The 19,755-nt window shown below is 40.7% G+C and overlaps 1 protein-coding gene across 3 annotated transcripts in view; it reads right to left on the reverse strand.

Annotated features, from left to right (window-relative positions):
• DOCK3 (dedicator of cytokinesis 3) overlaps positions 1-19,755 on the reverse strand; it is a 1,365,978-nt gene that overhangs the window by 408,033 nt on the left and 938,190 nt on the right. For all 3 annotated transcript variants that reach the window (XM_085625129.1, XM_085625128.1, XM_085625127.1), the window contains exons 10-12: positions 4,198-4,279; positions 2,660-2,720; positions 1,780-1,927 (exon numbers count right to left, since the gene is read on the reverse strand). In XM_085625129.1, the coding sequence (XP_085481255.1) occupies positions 1,780-1,927; positions 2,660-2,720; positions 4,198-4,279 (291 nt within the window). The remainder of the gene's footprint in view (positions 1-1,779; positions 1,928-2,659; positions 2,721-4,197; positions 4,280-19,755) is intronic.

Consider the following 19,755-nt stretch of genomic DNA (forward strand, 5'->3'; position numbering starts at 1 on the left):
AGAAGCCTTCTACAGATTTTGTAACATCTTCAAGGCTCATAAGAGACCCTATGGGATGTTAAAAGATTGCAAAAATATGTTTTCACTTTTGACTATCAAACAATTATGATGTAGAAAAAGATTAGTATTATCCTCACTGAACATTTTTTGATGGAAGCACAAGTAAAATCCAAGTATTTAGTCCAATTAATAAATATTGAGTATAAGGTATTGAATTCTTCTTCATACCAAAATATACTTAGCACCTTCAGACCATTATCCTTTAGTACATTCAGAACATTACCCCTAACCACGTCAAATAGTACACTGCACTTGACTAGAAAACTGTTGGAAGGGGTTAGGCAATTGTATACATTTTTAAGAAGTGCTTTTGACATTATATTCGATTATAATTTTGTGAAATTATACAGAGATGGTGGGCCTACTAATACCCTGCATGTATGGAAATAAGTTTGTACATTTAATTTAAAAGGCATAAGAAGTAAAAATCTGAGTTGAATTAAATGTTTTTCCAGGTGGGTGTTATGTTTCACTCCCTAGTTTCTGCGCAAGATTAATGCCAATATCAATTCCCTCCTGGGGGCTTTGTTGAGTATGGTGTGGGGTTGTCCTAAGTTGACATCATACTACTAGGCTGTGTTTTAGTTGGCGAGTACCTGCTCAAATCGTGTTATAGTGCACTGCCCATTTATAAGCCTCTGTGGGAGTGCCTTCCATACAGGGGACCTGAACGTAGAAGGAAGAAAATTTGTAGTCATTACTATGTCAATAGCATGATCAGTTATCATACAGATGTGGAAGTCTCCAAAGTGTTTAATGTATAAGACATGGTATGGTAAATTTGTAAAAGTCACAATGTATGAGTAGTCATAGGCATTAAGTTAAAGGGTGCTATGAAATTTGTTAAGATGTGGTAGGATTTTATAGTAGAAAGGAAGGGTGATTCTAAGTTGAATTGATACAAAGGTTTTAATGCTTTAGCGAAATCTGTGATATCTATAATAATATGCAATGTATAATTTCTTTCCTTTTTTAGCAATGAATTTTTAATACATTATATTTGATATTAATGTTTGCCATTTGAAATTCACGATCAAAATATACATAAAAATGTTGTTAAATATGTATTTTATAGTTTGAAAGCTTTCTGCCATTAGTAATGACCTGCGGCTATCCCAAAGATTTAGATCTTCCACTTTTTACATCGCCGAGGCTAAGTCAGGATCTTCTTACTAGGTCTGGAGATGCTGAGAAAGTGTAATTATGACTCTGAAAACCAAAAACATCTGCTGAGTTACATTTAGGTGGACGGATGTTAATATATTTGTTCATTCTCCATCCTGGAAACATAATGTAGGCAGTTTTAGAAACTTTCCGATTTGGAAACATGCACATCGAAGTCACACATACACTCAATGTTAAAAGTCTCTTACGTCTCTTTAGAATCTTTCTCTCTAAATTCTTTTAATAATCCTCTCTCTCTGTGTCTTTTTTGGACTTCTCCTCATTAGCCTTCTCTGGTTCCAGTCTCCCATTTCAGTCCTGGTGAAGTTTTATCCTTCATCCAAAACCGATTACCAACCCCATCCCACCACACCCTTAGAACTGTTAATCACGATAACATTATTTTGCCTTTCGTTTTCTGATTGTGCCCTTCTACACATGCAAAACCCTATTAGATGTAATGTAACTCATGTTTTTGCTAGGTGATATGGTTTCCCCTCAGTGACACAGATGTTTTCTATTCAATCCTTTTCATCATTCCAGATTATCACGTACGTGTAAACTTTCAGGACAAAGTCCTTCTCTTCCTTGAGCTCAGAGATGGACTGTAGTGCATCCATGAGGCTCAGTACAGCACAGCCATAGGGTCTACGGTAGTGCAGGTGTGGGGGACCCTTCTTTGAATCATTCAGCAGCATGCGGCCTGCAATATACAAAATTGAGAGAAGAGTTTATATCAAACTTTAATCCATGTAGAACATGTACCAGAGTATCATTGACAAATTAAGGACTTTAACATAGAACAGAGCTGTCAGATTGCAAAATAGGTATTCCTCCCACCCTCTCTTCTATTAACGTGTTTACCAATAACAGAGGATTTACATTGGTTCTTGCCTTGTGGAGGAAATTATGCTTTCCTAAGAACTCTATGTCCATGAAACATACCACCATGAAAAGCAAATATGATTCACCCAGACCCTACTTAGGTCTAAGCAGTGTGACAATTAATAATGCTTCATGACAAATGCATGCTCCATCTGTGGTTAGCTGAGATTCTGAAAGGTTTGGCCTTTACCACAGAAATTCTATGTTGGTATGAGTATTATATGAGTAAATGTATACCCAAGATAAATCACAATGGAAACAATTTACCACAAATACCCATGTGTGTGCGCATATCATACATGTAGACCGCAAGGATATAATAGCAAAGGGTTGGCCTTGCTTGTGTATCTATGCATTCTATTCTCTATGAAGGCCAAGCTTCACTTGCTCGTATCTGTATATGCTACTTTCAGCCTATGTGTTAGCACTGGGTATGTGGGATTGCAGCATTGCTAAGATTATCCAATGGTGTTTGATTCTAGTACATGAAGCAAAGGGAACATTGATTCCAGGAAATACAAAACATCACAGTGAGTTAAACATACTTTACCTATCCGGATGACATGAGCCACAATGTATAGGTCTCTCTTCAGGTCTTTGCTGCTTAAATCCTAATGAATGAGAGAGGAGAACGTCATATGAATATCCATCACACACAGTATTTTTGGAGCGTCCACCAGTGGCACCCATACTTGGGCCATTCCCAGCTCTTATTCCAGTCTCCACCTGCTTTCGCACAGGATTTTCAATATCTGAGTAAGTCTAACTATTGCTCACTTTAAACTGTGAGCATCAGCCACTAGTTTCCCACAACTGTTACACATACTACTTGGACAGTTAAGATTCTCGTGCCCAACATCTGCAAAATTTCTAGTGGTGATTCAGTCTGGGATGGTATTTCGTTTTTTCTTCTATTATTTACCCACCTTTTTGGCAACTAGTTTTTGCCTATATTGGCCGACAGGAACTCAAGATTTTCCCACATACAACAGTGACCCAAATCCCAGCCAACATTCACATGACTCACAAACCAATCTATCTAATTTCACAATCAGTTTCCATCACTGCTGACGACAACATTCATTGTCATCTTCACATTTAACTTTTAAATACATCTGAACTGCAGTTTAACGACAAACCCTCCCATACATTTCCTGTTATCTACTAAAACAAAGGCCATTCTTCCCCAAGTACAGACAATAAACAATTGATCAGTGAACTACAGATCAGTAAATCAGATTCCTGTAACAAATTGCTGCTACCAGTGTCAATGAAATTACAAGAAATGTTTGCATGGAAGAAACAGAACTAGCAAACTGGTCGAACAACAGGCGAAAGGTACTGAAGAATAGGATTGAAAAAAGGGGCCAACAGGATCAGTGACACATAAATAAATGGGCAATTCGTAGACAGACTATAAAGGAGGGAAAGGAAGAGGAGGTTAGAAGGGATTTCAAGGATAGCAGGAGAAATGTGATATGTATGAAAGACATTGTAAGACCTATGAGCTCAGCAGCCCCCTTGGTAATGGATGCTTTTAGTAGGAGGTGAGATTGGGGGCTTCATTCAGAATGGTCCAATGGTCGAATAAAGTAGCATTAGGGTTTTCCGAGCTGAGACTCTGGATCAACTCTTTCAAAGCAAGGGGCTGACTCCAATCACCTCAGTAAACATGGCCAGCTAGCTAAAGAGGTACAATTGGACGGGAAGGGAGTTGTTGTGGCCCGCTTCCTTGGTTCTTTATTCTTGTGGCTCAAAGCTCTCTTCTAGTGCACCTGAATAATGCTTCAGACTATACCTCTCTGACCTTTTGTCTCTACAAGAGGAAGAAGCCACAAAGATGTTTGGCTCTTTGTCTCCATATGGTAACCTACCGTCTTCTACGGGTTTCTATCTCAAGAAAAAGCCTACTGCTATATGCATATGACTTTGGCAGCATTGGTTTCACACATTAAAATTGAAAAAAGTAATTTGAACCAAAATGTTTTGTTGAAGTGTTGATGTACATCATTAAATCAAACACACATATTTTTCTTCACCAACTCTCTCCTCACAGACAGCCACGTTCCCCACATAGTCAGTACCTACCGTGAAGAGAGCACAAAGTCGGTCGATCTTGTCTGGATTCTTGGGGCCGCCATTCTTGTTAAGCCGCACCAAAAACCGCTCACTGGAAACAGACAGGAAAGAAACACAGACCACACAAGAAAATCATAACATGTGTGAGAGGGCCAGGAAAATAGCAGTTAGAAGGATAAAACAAGCATTGACAAAGTCAACCACTCTGGCTTTAATATGCAATTACTAGCGCAGGCTGCTACTCAATGTCCCAGTTCAGTCAGAAACACAAGGATGCAATCCTACAGGCTGTTATTGGATGTCCATACTACTCAGAAGCACTAAGGTGCAGTTGCACAGACCTTTATTACATGTCCCTGTTGAATTAGTAGAATATGGGTGTCACTACAGGCTTTTAGTAGATGCTCTTAATGTATCAGCAGCACAAAGCTGCAATCCTTCAGGCTGGTATGAGATGACCCAGTTGAGTCAGGTAGCACAAGTGTTCAATAGCAGATGCGGTTACTAGAGATCTTTGTTTACACTACAGGCTGGTACTGGATGTCCCTCTTGATTTTAAACTACTTTTCTTAAACAGCATAAATAGGAAAACAGAAAATATTCTAATAATACAAACTTTATGTGTGGTTTATAAAAAATAATCAAGACAAATATACTTTTTGTAAGCAGCTGAGCAGCTGTGCTTAGTCAAGACCCATCTGTTTGGGGGACAGTGCATCTGCCTATGATGAATATTTTGCAGAAAGCCAAAAACGTGGGGCCTGACTCACAAATGTAAATTGCACTTTTGGTTAATAAACATGTACTATTTTTACATAGTTTTCAGATTCAATTACATTTATTTATATGTTCAACTATTTTAAATAATTTCATTGAATTTAATAATTTAACATTCATTCTTTTTTTTTTATTATTCCCTACCACCATTTGTTTTAGTAGTATCTTACACTGGGATTTTGTTATAAAGTAAGTTACCTTCATGAATCCATTTTTTAACTTATACTGAAACCTTCATTGGCTAGTAGTGTTGAGTACCAGCCTATGTTTTCAGTTTTTGCTACTTTATAGTTTTAGCAAAGAGAGTGGTGCAAAAAGGCTCCTCTGCCATTAAAGAGTCTCAATTTTCATTTACACTATCTGTTCTGTAAAACCTATGAAAGAAGGGACTTTTAGAGTTTTGGAATGTTTGTAATGAAGTGTGTTTATCCAATGCAAATAAATATATTTTATGAGTAACATACTAAGTAGAAAACGCACATGCTTATTTTTTTAAATCAAACTTTGAGTAATTATTTGCTTATAATGCAGAACATATCTATTTTAGGGAGATCTTAGGGGGTGATTTAACTTTTGACAGATAGGAAACTGTCCTGAACTAAAGAGTAAAGATGTCTGTTATGAAAATAATTCCAAGACTATTAATATAACATGTTTATTAATGTATCTACCGCAAATGTAGATTTACTTGTACAGTGCTCATAGGAGCCAAATAAATCTAAATGTTCCACTAGAACTGTATAGACAATTACAAAGGGGAACCTCAAGGGTACTTTGTTTATACAAATTGTATGTTCATTGAATCTGCTACACGCTACAGAAAAGACACGTTAAAGAATTATTCAGTTCAGTTTATTTATGTCTTTATTTCGATTAACAAAGAATCATAAAGGACAACGTGCGTCAACAAAACATGTAGCTTAGCACAGTACCACAATGACCGCTGTATACAAAAACAGTAAAACCGTTAAAATTACCAAAAAAACTAAAATAAAAGTTACATACAGTATAATATTATCTCAGATTAACAGTAGAAACAGATTATACATCATATAAATGGCTAAAATCACAGAAATCTTTTACAACCGGCGTAAAAGACAGTAAACAAATTTGAACATAATACATTTGGATTACTGTCGATTGTGACAATTTGATAAAATAGCTGCTATAAAAAGGGACAGAGACTATGTATTGCGGGAAAGGTTGTGTTAACAAGCCCTCAACTTTCTTGCTCGAATAACCCACAACCAGCTCAAACATTTGGCCACTGCTATGACAATAGAGTCATCAGTGTTAGTTTTCAAAATCCTGAGAGCCTCCAAGGCTACTCTAATGCCCATATTCTTACAAACGGGTTTCAGCCCTTTGAGTCTAGGTGACCTATAGGCAGGGCATATAAAAAAAATGTGAGCTAGTGACTCAGTCTCGGCTGGACAGAAAGGACAATTATCATTCATAGGGGGGCGCTTTGATAGGAAGAGAACCCACCCTAAACTGATGATACAACTTTCTATCAGTTGGTCTTGTTAGAATGTCCCAGTATGATTCTAATTTTGGCTCGTATTTAAGGTCGATAAAGACCCGGGTCAAGGAGCTGCAATGGTGTTGTGTAAATTGCTGCAATCTAACCATGCTCCAATAGGCAGCCTTCAAATCATTTTTAGCAAGAAAAACAGCGACTTCTGGGTCCTCCCACAGTTTACTTATCCCCATACTGATCAATGTATGCTTTAAATTCCTTATCCACGGTATTTTGGTTGTGGAACCCAACGCTCTCACTTCAGAAAAAGCTTGGGCATATGGGGTGAGCTCCGGAGTGGTCCAGAGTCTTCTCCAGAAAGCTACCGGTCTAAACCGTGCCTGGTCCATAATTTTATTACATCCCAAATCCAAATATAAAGGCCACAGTGGGGTAGACTGTGGAAGGCCAATCAAAGCTCTTAAAAATGTATTTTGAGCAGCAGCCAGGGAAGATAAATCGTTAAAACCCCAAAGTTCTGCCCCATACAACACTGCTGAACCTACTTTAAGGTTGTATATTTTAAGTGCGGGTGCTATGGGCTTAGTCTTAGCCTATGCTCTTTTAACAATGCTCCAGAAAGTTCGGAATGTTTGATTGTCAACCGGTCTATCTGGGATTTCCAACTAAGTTTCTTTCCCAATGTTAACCCCAAATAGGTAAAGGTGTCAGTCTGTTTCAAGGGGACATTATTCATGTGTACCCACCCCTCACGGCCTTTGACCTATGGAACACCATGAACTTCGTTTTGTCCACGTTTACCTCGAGCTCAGGCTCGCGGCAGAAAATCCCGAAACGCTCCAGGGCAACCTGTAGGCATTTTTGAGTCCTGGAGAGCAACAGGGTATCATCCGCGAACATGAGCAGCGGTATTTTCATTCCTGCCAGCATAGGAGCATCAGTAGGCTGGGATAAGAAATAGTGGACCACCCTGTTAATAAAAAGTGAAAACAGGGTTGGGGCCAGAACGCACCCTTGACGGACACCCTTAGTTACCGCAAATCTTTTGGTAACATTCCCCTGCTTCCCCCATCGGACCTGCGCAAAGTTTGATTCATGCAGTTTTACCAGGATACTCAGTAGTTCATTGGGCATACCCAAAGCCTGAAGGGCACTCCACAGTTTTGTGCGTGGGACTAGATCAAACGTGGTCTTAAGATCTACAAAGGCTGCGTAGATCGCCCCACCTCCAATAGCGACTACCTTCCAATACACAAGTACAAATTTAAACACTTGGTCAATGGTGCTTATATGTGGACGGAACCCTGCCTGTAATGGGGTCAAAATATCCATCTCATCTATCCAAGCCTGTATTCTTACTAAGGCAAGCGCGGCGACTATTTTTGGGATGGAGTCGATTAGGCTTATTGTACTATAGTTGCCTGGTAGTGAGCGGTCGCCCTTCTTGTATATAGGTTGGATTTCAGCACCAGACCACGTTTCAGGAATTGGTGTGCCACTAGCTACTGCATTTGCAAGGTATTTTACATAGGGGACCCAATGTTCTTGATCCGATATAAACAGGTCAGCCGGGATACAGTCTGGTCCTGGTGCCCGGCCTCGTGGGATTGACTTTAACACATTTGCCACCTCTAAATGGGTGAAGGATGCACTGGTGTCGGGTACGAGTTGGTAGAAGGCAGAATTATTACTTTGGGAATACTTGGGGGATGCCAGATGGAAGGGGATGAAACTTGAGTAGCAGAGAGTTTGGAGACCAATTTATAAATGGTTCTTTTCTGATCAAGCCTGACTGCTGGAATCAAAAATCATCAAAGTCACTGAACAGTTAATCAGATCCTTAAAGGTTTGTGAGACCCTTGCAGTGTCCATCAATGGAACTAAGAGAATAGAGGGAGAGAACTAAAACCAATATGTATGACTTCCAGGATGTGGACGAAAAACAAAACAAACGTAAGCATGTTGATGAGACATACAAGAGTTTCCTCTTGAATGTAGAACAAAGTATTAAAAATGCTGAAATCATGGGTCATAACTCAAAATAACTCAAAATCATAACTTTTGAACTCTAGTTACGGATCAAATCCCATGGTAATAAGAATTGAGCCTTAAAAGACCCTGAAATTCTTTGAGATGCTAAAATTGGCCTTTTACTGTAAATATCAGGATTCAGGGCCATATGTTGAGAGTTTTAACATGTGACAATGGCAAGGTTAACCATGAGTCCAAAAGCAAGAGCAAAGATTATATATGAGGGGAAAGGTAGAGAATTAGTAGATATGAAAAATTGACATAAATATTAAGGGGGTAATTCACAAGTTCATGACTTTATGAATGCCTTTGTCAATAGCCCCATAAATTGGAACAAAGACACATATGAAAGACGGAGTACGGTGAAAGAGAATCCACTAAAAACAGTAGGTAGTCAAACAGCTTAGCTGTCCAATTTAGCGACTAGTGCTTTGGTCAGCCAAGGTGCGGTACTAAATCATCCAAACATGGAGGTGGCTCATCTGCCCTGCCTACAGTGGTCACCATTTTTAGTGGACATATATTGGCTATTTGGTGATTGAAAAAACACTTAAAAAGGGTGATGATCTTTACTAAATTTAACTACAGTGCTCCTAACTGTAATGTGGTACATTCTCCTTTCATATTCCTATCTGTTTCACAGCATTGGAACATAGAATAGTGTATCTGCTCTATTCTGTTCTATTCTGGAATAAGAGAACATTGGGTGAGAGGCATTCGTGTGGGGAACAGTTGAAGACTGATGGTTGGTGGATGAGGTGAATAAACCTACCTGTCTCACGTATGTTCCTGGTCATCTTTTCTGGAGAATGCCACACTAACATGTTCTAGCATGCCAGGATGACTGCATAAGTGAGCATTGCATATTTAATACCAGAATTTTCACCATCCTAAATGGACTTTGCCAGAATTTTAACTGGCGTGCTCTCTGCCCAAATTGGCTCCTCCGACTGCAGAGGACACTCTACTGCCTCTACCACTTTTCAGCTGAAAGTCGAGGTAAATAAAACAATATCAATGATCAATTCTGGGTCTTGGTTTACAATGGTGCACCTGCAAATGTACTCAGTCTTACAGAGGTTGAACATGTTCTTCGGTCTGTTTTTTCCACGTGTGACAGGGTTTACCAGTCAGAATGCGATGTCTGCCTTTGGACATGTATCTATTCTTGTATTCCTGCATCCATCTAATAGTGACAATAACATGGCTCTGGATTTTCTCTTCTCTATACATTAGGGCCAGACTGACCATAGGGGGCATCAGGCGTTTTACATGGAGGCTGGAAGGGTGAGGCCGGGGTTGCAGCAGTGGGGGGACGGTTTTGCAGCGGTGGTGCAATATCGGCCCCCTGTTACCAAAGCAGCAGTGCTTCACACTTGCACATCCCCAACCCCCCATCCCCCTCCTCGTGGGGGCTGGTCCCTCAAAATTGCCAGAGCTGCTTTGGGGACACAGTCCAGGCCTGCTATTCATATCATGATGAAAAATTCTTGCCCCATGGTTCTACGCCTTGCGGTGTGTATTTGTCACGGATGCATTTCTTCAACCTACTGTCTTGGTGTGATGAACATCGTACATCTCTAACTTCAAATTCAGGCAATAGAATATGGGACACCCTTTTCTTCAATAGGCACCCTAACGTACATTTATCCACGCATCTTTGTTGGATGATAATTTGGAACACCATGAGCCTCAGGGTCAGGTCTGGTGACCAATTATATCTCATTAGCAAGCTCTGCCAGGTTGTCAAAGCAAATCTCCATCTTCCCATTCACACCTTGTCGGGTGCCAGCAGACAGAGAGGCTGTAGGCTAGTTTGCATGAGACTGACACTATCAGACTCTACAAACCAGGCAGCGTGCTTTACAACCAGGAGATCTGTCAGATGCCACCAATTAGACCCCACATTCTACAGACAAAGCAAGGCAATGTGAGGTAAAATTGCTCCTGGCTCTTCAGCAGTAAGTCCGATGAAAATTCATAAGCATTCTCTCTCCTACCACCATTGCTGGGAGGCTTAATACACTTGTCAGATGCGAATTAGAAGTCACCAGGAGTAACACAAATAAGAAACGGATTTCAGACATAAACCACATGTTAATGTAAAATAAATGCACAAATTAAAAGATACACAGTCTTTTAAGTGGTCGGTTATGTTTAAGATGATGAGTATGTAGAAAAACTTCAGAGAGCAATAGAGAGGTAAAGAGATACTAGAGAAAAGATAGAGATGGAGGTACTAGGGCATGGGTACTCGTAAACATGTACCCAGGGGCCACAAAGTATGGTCTGTGGTGTGCCCAAGGGCCATAGTGATGCCAGCAGTGTGGTATTAGTGCTTTGCATGACTAGGGTGGCGGTAAGGTGGGCGTTGGGAAAGCGAAGCATATATGTGGTTTATTCAGTAAGTCATGGAGGTATTTTGAAGGTTTCATTCCAAACTGCCTTTTAAATAAACCACTAATCTCAACATCTTGGGGTAAGCCTTCTCTACTTGCTATTGCTACTTTGGGAGAGTCAAGTGTGAAAAAAAGAAGTAACTTTATTAATGAGTTGGAATGAAATAGAATTGCAAAATGTGGAATCAAAAAACCTATGATCAGCCACAACTTCCCCACTTTGCCAAATTGTGTGATCCTAGGCACCAGTTTTATTTCACTTTGCCTCTTTTTCTTCATTATCACATATAAGAGCACCTTGAAATGCACATGTTCAGAATATGCACCGTAGAAAACGTTCTCTTGTATTTGATCTAATAAACTATAATGTTGCCCATGTACAACAACAACCCAGGCCACCCAGAGGGTTTGACATGCCAATTGACTTGCTCTTAGCTCACTATTGGCATTGTTGTCAGGGTGGGAGGAGGCATGGATGTTTCTACGTTCATTTTTTGAAAACTATCACTCCTAAAAAAGACTTCTCAATGCACTGATATAATTCGATGTACTAAATTGAAACTCTTGAGCATGTAAATTAAATATACGTGTTTGAATTTTGAAGAGACATTGTCATTTTTATACATGGCAGCAAGAGGTCCCAAAAAGATGAATGTGTTCCTAAAGTTAAGTGGTGCTGGATACTTTAGTTGCTACTTTTCCTTCAGTTATCTTGTAAAACAAAATGCTTGCCCCTTTATTTAACATCTTTCTGAAAGTTAGTGCTCTCTTAACTATACAGCAGCCAGTGCAGTGTTCAGCAGAGGGCCACATGTGAAGGTCAGCAGGGCCACAAGCGGCCGCTGGACTGTACTTTGAGTATCACAGTGATAGGGTATGACTAGAGTAGAGTTACTAAGGAAGGGGTTGGGTACTAGGCTATATGCACAGTGTCAAAGTAGGAGTAGAAATACTAGTTACAGGTAGAAGTAGCGGTACTATTGAACTTCCACCAACCATCAGCAGAAATTCCACCAACCTGAGAAGACTATGCTCTGCCTCCCTTTCACTTGTCCATACTCCCCACATCTACCGAAGCAGAAGTGGAGGACGTTCCTTCTCCAACATCACAGCAAAGACCTGGAACAGCCTCCCCACTTACCTGTGGACCATCACATCACTTCCAGAATTCCAAAAGGCCCTCAAGACCGGGCTGTTTGAATAAGCCTCCGAGACCAGCAAGCACCTGGATGGCCTATCGATAGATTAGCCACGCTTCATAAATCCTGCTTGATTGATTGATAGTGTACTGGTAACAGTACTAGAACAGAGTTAGGAGTAGAGGCTTACAAGCTGCAGTAGTAGTGTACAGTTAGAAGTAGAGGTATTAGTTAATAGGCACAGATTAAACATCAAGATATAAATAGAGGTGTACATATTAGGGTATAGGTAGAGCTGCTGGGGTATAGGCAATGGCAAAAGACTAACATAAAGAAACAATAGTTACAGAAGAAAGGTGGAAATGCACTGGGGTATAGAAAGAGGATTAAAGAGAATGGGAGAAAAGACCGGTAGGTTCAGAGGTTGTCTCCCACTCCTACAAACAAGATTGCACCCACAAGGAATTGGAAGAAATGGTGTAAGGGTCCGTACCCTACCAACCGCTGTTAAAAGTGAGACAAGGGATTTATGTGATCCTGACCAAGGCAGGACTGCACTGTTTTTTCTACATCAAAGGATCCATCAGGACAGTATCAAGTTCTTGATAATTCAATTCATTTGGAAGCATTTGAGGAAGCAGTTTGTGGAGAATGATTCTTCAGAACAAGTTGCCTCAAGTTCGTTTTTCTCCAGAATCACAATTAAACTTCTCAACATTTCATCTCCCAGCCTTCATACCTCTGCCCTCAGCTTCAGTTTGTGTGCCTTCTCATCAGTAGAGTGCTTGTAAGTGCTTTTGTAATCCTTTAATAACTGAGAGGTCCATGGGTTATGACGTGTGATGAGTGGGTTGCCGAGTTTTGCTAAAGCTTTTAGATGCTCTCTTAGTTATTTGGCTTTGGCTTTGCCCACGATGTGTGTAGTTATATGTGTTCATTACCCGGAGTCAATAGTGGAATTGAGGAGCCAGGATATCCATCAAACAGCCAATCAGGCCTGTACTGGATTGGTCTAAGAAGTTTTTTCAGATGCTATAGACAGTCAAGAATCTGAAAAGCTCTCATAGATCAAATAAAGTTTATATTTGCAAGAAACCACAGACCTATTTATGGACAAATACAAGACAGCTGATGTTGAAATCGAAATGTTGAAGAAATCTGAATTTTTCCCATTGACTATTGATGAGACTTTGGAACTTGATCTCTCTCTCTGTTATCTGCCACTCTGTAACTTTCTAACTGCAGGTATATTGCATTCTTTTGATGTTGTCAGGTAGTTCTCTGGTTCAGAATTGATAAGGAGTGCAGTTAGCCAAAAGAAAAAGAGAGCCCTTCTAGACACCAACCAATTCATTAAAACTATCCAGCCCTGTGAGTGGAGACTACTCGGTGGAGGACTGCCTGCTGTATTTAGAGATCCATGCCTACCTTGTGGGGATCACTAAGACCCTGATTAAGAGTCAGGCAGTCCACGGACTGCCAGACTCACAGGTGCACAGCGGTGGCAGTCTCCCGACTATAATGAGTTGGGCAGTGGGACCTCAACAGCCCCGCTGCAGCCCCTAGGGAACCATTCTCTGGCAGTTTTGCGGCGGTCAGGAGGCCACAATATGCTTGGCGGGACCGCTGCTGTACTGCCAAGCAAATTATGAATTTCTTATCCGCCAGCGGTGCCATGCTCATTATGAAAGCTGTGGCAAGAGCAGGCTGTTAATGGAAATTGTGGAAATCCTATAATCCTGGTCATCTTTGCAACCCTTTGAACAATTAGGGCCAGTTAAGTTGGTGGATATGTCTTGCCTATTGTCACCAATGTTGCCTTTAATATTGCCATTTAGGGCATATGGCTGCCATCCGTACCATTGGTGGGCTATCGCGGCATCAGGAGGGGATCCCTAGCTTTTGGTGACTGCCTCAAGCTTCTCAGAGGTACACTGACACATCCAGATTCTGTCCATATGCGGCTGTAGTACATATAAGTTCTTGATGAAAAAAGCAATCTGGCATTTGGGACAAAAGTTATAGATTTACTAAAAATAAAAAGCTTTTATTTTGAGGGTGGTGGTCTGTGTTTAATTTATCCAAAAGGAAAAACTGACATTTAAGAAAATGTATGATATTTAGGTAAATTCCAATTGATATATGGGACAAATATATTGCATGTCAATATTATATTATAAGCAGCTATTTAGAGAGGGTGAGCTAGCCACACCTAATGGTGATGTTTTCCCCTGATACCAAATGGCAATTGCTGTTTCATTATTGACATGGAAGAGTTTAAACCTCTATATAGAGATAAGGCTTTCTTATGGCATTATCATCACTTTTACAGTTTTAGGACATAGTATGTATGATTGGAAGAGCCTAAAGGATAAGTCTTCTGTCTGCACGTGGATGGCAGCCCTCGTGTCTGAACATTTGAGATCCAACGAATAACCCTACTGTCTTCTGACTTCGAGTTCTGAGTAACTTTTAATTTCCCTACCTTGCAACATGCAGGTAAACTTCAGTTACAGTACCTGGCTGAAAATCTACTTGGATGGGCAGGATAGGAACTATGCATCCGATATAAGAAAGAATTTTCTGTCTCAAACCCTGTGATACACAAAACATCAGCGCTTGCGACTACAAAATTCTGAATCGCATGAAAGGGGCATCCATCCTAACTGTGATTTAGTTGAGATGTATTAATGGTTTGTGACCCCAAATGAAGTCACAATCTACTGAAATGTTAACTCCTGAAAGGAGCTGGTAACAGATTTGCAAAGAGATAGCTATCCTTTTTGGACAACTTTCCTTTTGTGAAACACATCAGGTGGCCTAGTGGGCAGCAGGTAGAAGTTCAGTGGATACCTTAATATATTTCCAAAATGGACAGTTATTTTTTTAAAGCAGCAACCAATGATTTAAGGAACAGCACCCATTCTTTAAAAAGGTACATGGGCTGCTTATTAAAAAAAAAGTTACGCATCTGGGAAATGATGGTGCTCTGCTGTGCCTTGCAGGCCACCATCCTTGTGTTTATAGACAATCACAGGGAGTAGCAAATTGAGGCCTGCCTATATTCATTAGGGAGGCCCTTCTGAGACCCCCATTTGACTAGAGATATCGTGACCTCATATATTAATATGTAGGTCACATAGTAAAATCAGACACAGGTCGCAAAAAGGTGGTGCACATTTGGAGACTACTTCTTGCTGCCTGTATCTTAATGCATCCGACCCAATGTGGGAGACAGAAGGTAGAATTTTAAAAAATGTGGTACACAACTTGAAAAATGGGTGAAGTCCATGTCAAACTGCATAACCAAACTGTGAACCTATAAAATGTTCACAGAAGTTGTACAGAAAAACCTTCTATTTTGACATCATTTTTCATGAGCTTTTCTTGAGGGATATATTCCTCAGTACATCGAATGAATGCCAAACTTGTCATGCACACCATAAGAATAATGAAATATTTCATGAATGCATCTTCAGAACTGGGTATAAAACCTATCGCTTTTGTGGTCAATTTATTTGGAAAGTGGAAGCTAAATGCACAGTGTGGGCAAACATAATTTCTAATATTTAATGGAAGGATGATGAAAAAGATAATTTAGTTGCTGGTAGTAGGGACTCACAAAAATGCAATGTATTTTTTATGAGAAAAATCCGTGGACATATAACAAGAGCCCAGTGAGACGGGTTAGTTTTTTTCCATACTAGAGTCCAAGGATTACAAAAGGCAACTGAGGTGACGGAACTCTCGCTGATCTGTGCTCCTATCTGTGGGAACACGTCCGACAAAAGTCTGATGAGGATTCTGAAAAAGAATTAATAATTACCCATCATCTTTCAGGAAGGTTAGACTTGATGGCAATGTTTTTTTTTGTTGCTATTATTATTCCATGAATGTCCTATAAATCCTGCCTAGAAAAGTTGCAGTTTTGGTAAATTCTTTGGAATTTTGTTTAAAATTTTCCATATGACCCCATTTCTTCAGATTTTCCTTGGTGGGTCCAGGAAAATCCACACAAATCCTTCTAGGACAGGCCAGGCCAGGCTTAGTCACCTTGTTCACTTACTCTGTCATTTAGCATATGGCTCAAACTGGTGTATCATTTTATTTTTCTAGCTACTCCTTTGCAGATATCGATAAATGCTTTAATCATGATTCACAGGCCACCATTTTCCTGAAGCAGGGCAACCCATTAAGGTGCGCCATTCCACAATTTACCTTTATTTTAATGTCTCCTCTCTTAGGGTCCTTTTTGAGTATTTTGGGGTTTCCTGGAGCCACCAAGCTTATTACTTTAATTTCTTGAGTTCATTTGCATGTAGGTGGCAAATGCTGCTTTTTATTGTGTTTATACTTTGCATTTACTTCTGCTTCTTTTAACTCGCTTCCTCTTCCCAGTAGCCACATTCTGTGAAGGATTTCACAGATACAGGCAGGCTTTACTGCATGACACATTATTTTAATTTCTGTGCCCTGTGCCCAGAGTCATTTTATTTAGTTGCCATGATCTTTGTCTTGTGGACTAGCCCACTCCTCATAAAAGCACTATATAGCTGGCTGGTTGCATAGACATACACTGGTGCACTAAAAGCAAGCTCAGCTGTGCCTGTTTGCGAACCAGCAGAGCACAGGGCAAACAATGCTGATGCCTGTGACACCTGAAGTTCTAAAACCTTGATCATTTACAACAGAGACTTCCTTCTAGCTTCTACAATTTCGTCACTGACGCCTTCCCCCTCTATCTTGTTAAAAGTCCCCACCAATATTTTATATAGCCCACCTGTGGCTCCTAACAAATCTAGTCATCCTTGTAGCTTGCATGTTAGCTATCAAAAATCTAAAGAAGGTAAAGCAAACATTAATTGCGTCTATATCACTGTCAGCTCTCCGTCAAAACACATTCTAGACACATAAGATTATCGGCTAACAATATAGTAGACATGGCTTTTCTTTCGGAAACTTAGCTCCTCGAAAATTCTAATCCTCATGTCGACTGGCTTTATCTTCTGGCTACAAAAGTTAAGATGCGGCCATGCTGAGAGTGTGGGCAGAAGATTAAATATCACACATAGAGCTAATCTGACACATAAAGCCCTGTAAACACCTTATTTTAGTGAAGCTAAACTTTCTCTGGCTGAAATATGTGTTTCGCCTATGAATGAGACTAAGGCACCATGAATGTATCACCCCAGTCAAATACTGACCTCACTACACCCTTTTTACATATGATAACATCATTATCCGTCAATGCAAATAACATGTTGGTACTAGGGGACCTCACTGTCCACATGGACTCCCTATCCAATGACAATGCTCACATCCTTACTGAAGGCTGTGCTAATTTGTATCTTACCAAGCTAGTACAGTGCTCCACACGTATGAAAGGGCACACGCTTGGCTTAATCTTCTTCTCTTGCAATCTCGCTATGGTCGATTTCAGTCCCTCTTGGTGTGAACAGACCACCCAGCAGGGATGTAACACAGGCCGTGGGGGGGGGGGGGCAAGCTCCAGGGGGCCCCCTCAGCAGAGTTCTCCGGCCAGAGAGCTCCTGATTGTGCCTGGAGGGGGCCCCTCCACGTACCTTGCATGGGGGCCCCCTCAATGTTCCTTACGCCACTGCCACCCAGCGATCACCTTCTTCCTTTTTTGAACATTCATACAGTGTTCCTCTATCCCATCCTGACTGCCCTGCCTAAGTAGACACTGGGTCACGTTGTCTCACAATATAATTGCCACAACCCTGGTCTCTGCTTTAATCTCGTACTCGAGCGATCTTAACAGTAATGCTTAAGGCTTCAATTTTTTGGATCTCCTTGGTACTTCATGAATCTTTCCAAACAAATAGCTGCATCTAAGTGCACCCTGCCTTCAGCACAATGGTAATGCTAAAACAACATTGTAGGTGTCTCAAACTAAAATGGGTAACTCCCTAACAAGAAAATGATAAATTCATATATCTGAAGGCAGTTAATGAAAATTTACACTTTTTTCGTAGTTCTAGAACTAATTTTTTGAGAAACCACATTTTAGGTGCACGAATAACATCAAAGAGGTCTTTAACACTTCAACAGTTTTAAAATTCCAGTTGCCTGCATATCCGCCTGCACGTGCTCAGAATCACTGATCCTTTCAATTTTTCCCATGGTAAAATTGTGGGGATTGTACAAGTGCTCAACTTTGCACTGGCTTCGCTCTTTTTTACATCTATTAAGCATCAGCCCAACCCCGCCATCCTTTCTGACTTTACACCCATTGATGAAACCATAGTCATAGCTAAGGTTAAGCATTGCCTCTGATTCATGTCCAGCAAAATAACAAAAACTATTGGCACTCAGGACTGCTACTCGTCTCACTTCTATTTTAAATACTTCCCTGGCAGACTGCCTTGTTTACAAGCAGTGTAAACAAGCCCCAGTTTTTACCATCCTAAAAAAACCTTTTGCAGACTCTGCAATTCTATCAAATTACAGTTCGATTTCCCTGCCCCCACTAAAATCCTTGAATATCATGTCAACTCACTAAATTCAGCTTTTTTTGAAATCCACAAACTATTTTGATACTCAGTCTGGATTTCAGTACTTGCTGCAGTTCTCTCAACAAAATTCATATGCGCCTAGATGAGGGCTAATTCAGCTATCCTAATCTGGCCGTCTTTGACACAGTCTCTCACTCCATTTTGACCGATCATTTGTCAGGGGCTAGGGTGGTTGGTTCTGTCCTTGATTAGCTTAATTCCTTTATTGCAGACTCTATGCAGGCAGCCTTGATCCTGCCTTTCGAATCAGAATATAAGGTGCTGAGTCCCACCCTACTGAATATATATATTGCACACTTGCCTTATTGATCCATTCCTTTGGCTTTTCCAATTTTGGGAACATGGGCGATACACAATTCATATTAAAACTACTATATTGCAGTATTCAAGCAAGATTAAAACAATACATGTCTGATATAGCCATCTGGATGACCTACAACTTGTAACCCTGGGCGAAGTTTGAGAAGTAGCGCTACGCATAGCTACGCGAAGTGCACTTCACACTACGCGAGCTACGCTTAGCTTCGCAAACTGCGTAGTGCACTGTGCAAAATGCTGTTCGCACTGATTGCACAGTGCCGGGTGCTTGTCCGCACTGTGCAATAAGTGCAAACTGCATCTTGCACAGTGCAAGAGGTCGATATCTGCCGCTCGAGTAGATTTCTACCCGAGCGGCAGCTTTCTCAACGCGGACTGGTAGTTTCTCATTGCGAGCGGTCGCGAGCATACGTGACCACTCGCAATGAGAAACCTGACCTCCCTGCGTTGAGAAGCTCGCCGGGAGGTTTATTTTCCACGCTCGCGATCAGCAACTAGATGTTGCTGATCTTGAACAAGGAAAAAGTCTCGCCGGGATGTCATTTTGCTTGCTCGCGGTCGCCAACTTGACGTTGAGGACCGCAAGCAAGCAAAAAATGACGCATGTTTGCACTGTGCTACGTGCAATTTGCGAAGTAGCGCAAACTACGCAAACTACGCGAGCGTAGCGTAGTGCTTTGCCCAGGCTTACCTACAAGCAGGGCCACTAGATTTACGCAGCATGAAAAAGAACAAACTATGTGGTAGGGCTGACTAAATTATGTGGCATGAAAACTACAATTATACTACCCAATGCGGCACATTTTGTGCTAGTAATTTTCTCTTTTTTCCACATGTTAACACTGTCTTGGCAAAAGTGTCACCACTTCATTAGTATGCAGTAATAA

This window comes from Triturus cristatus, chromosome 9, assembly GCF_964204655.1.
Source record: "Triturus cristatus chromosome 9, aTriCri1.1, whole genome shotgun sequence".
NCBI lineage: Eukaryota > Metazoa > Chordata > Amphibia > Caudata > Salamandridae > Triturus > Triturus cristatus.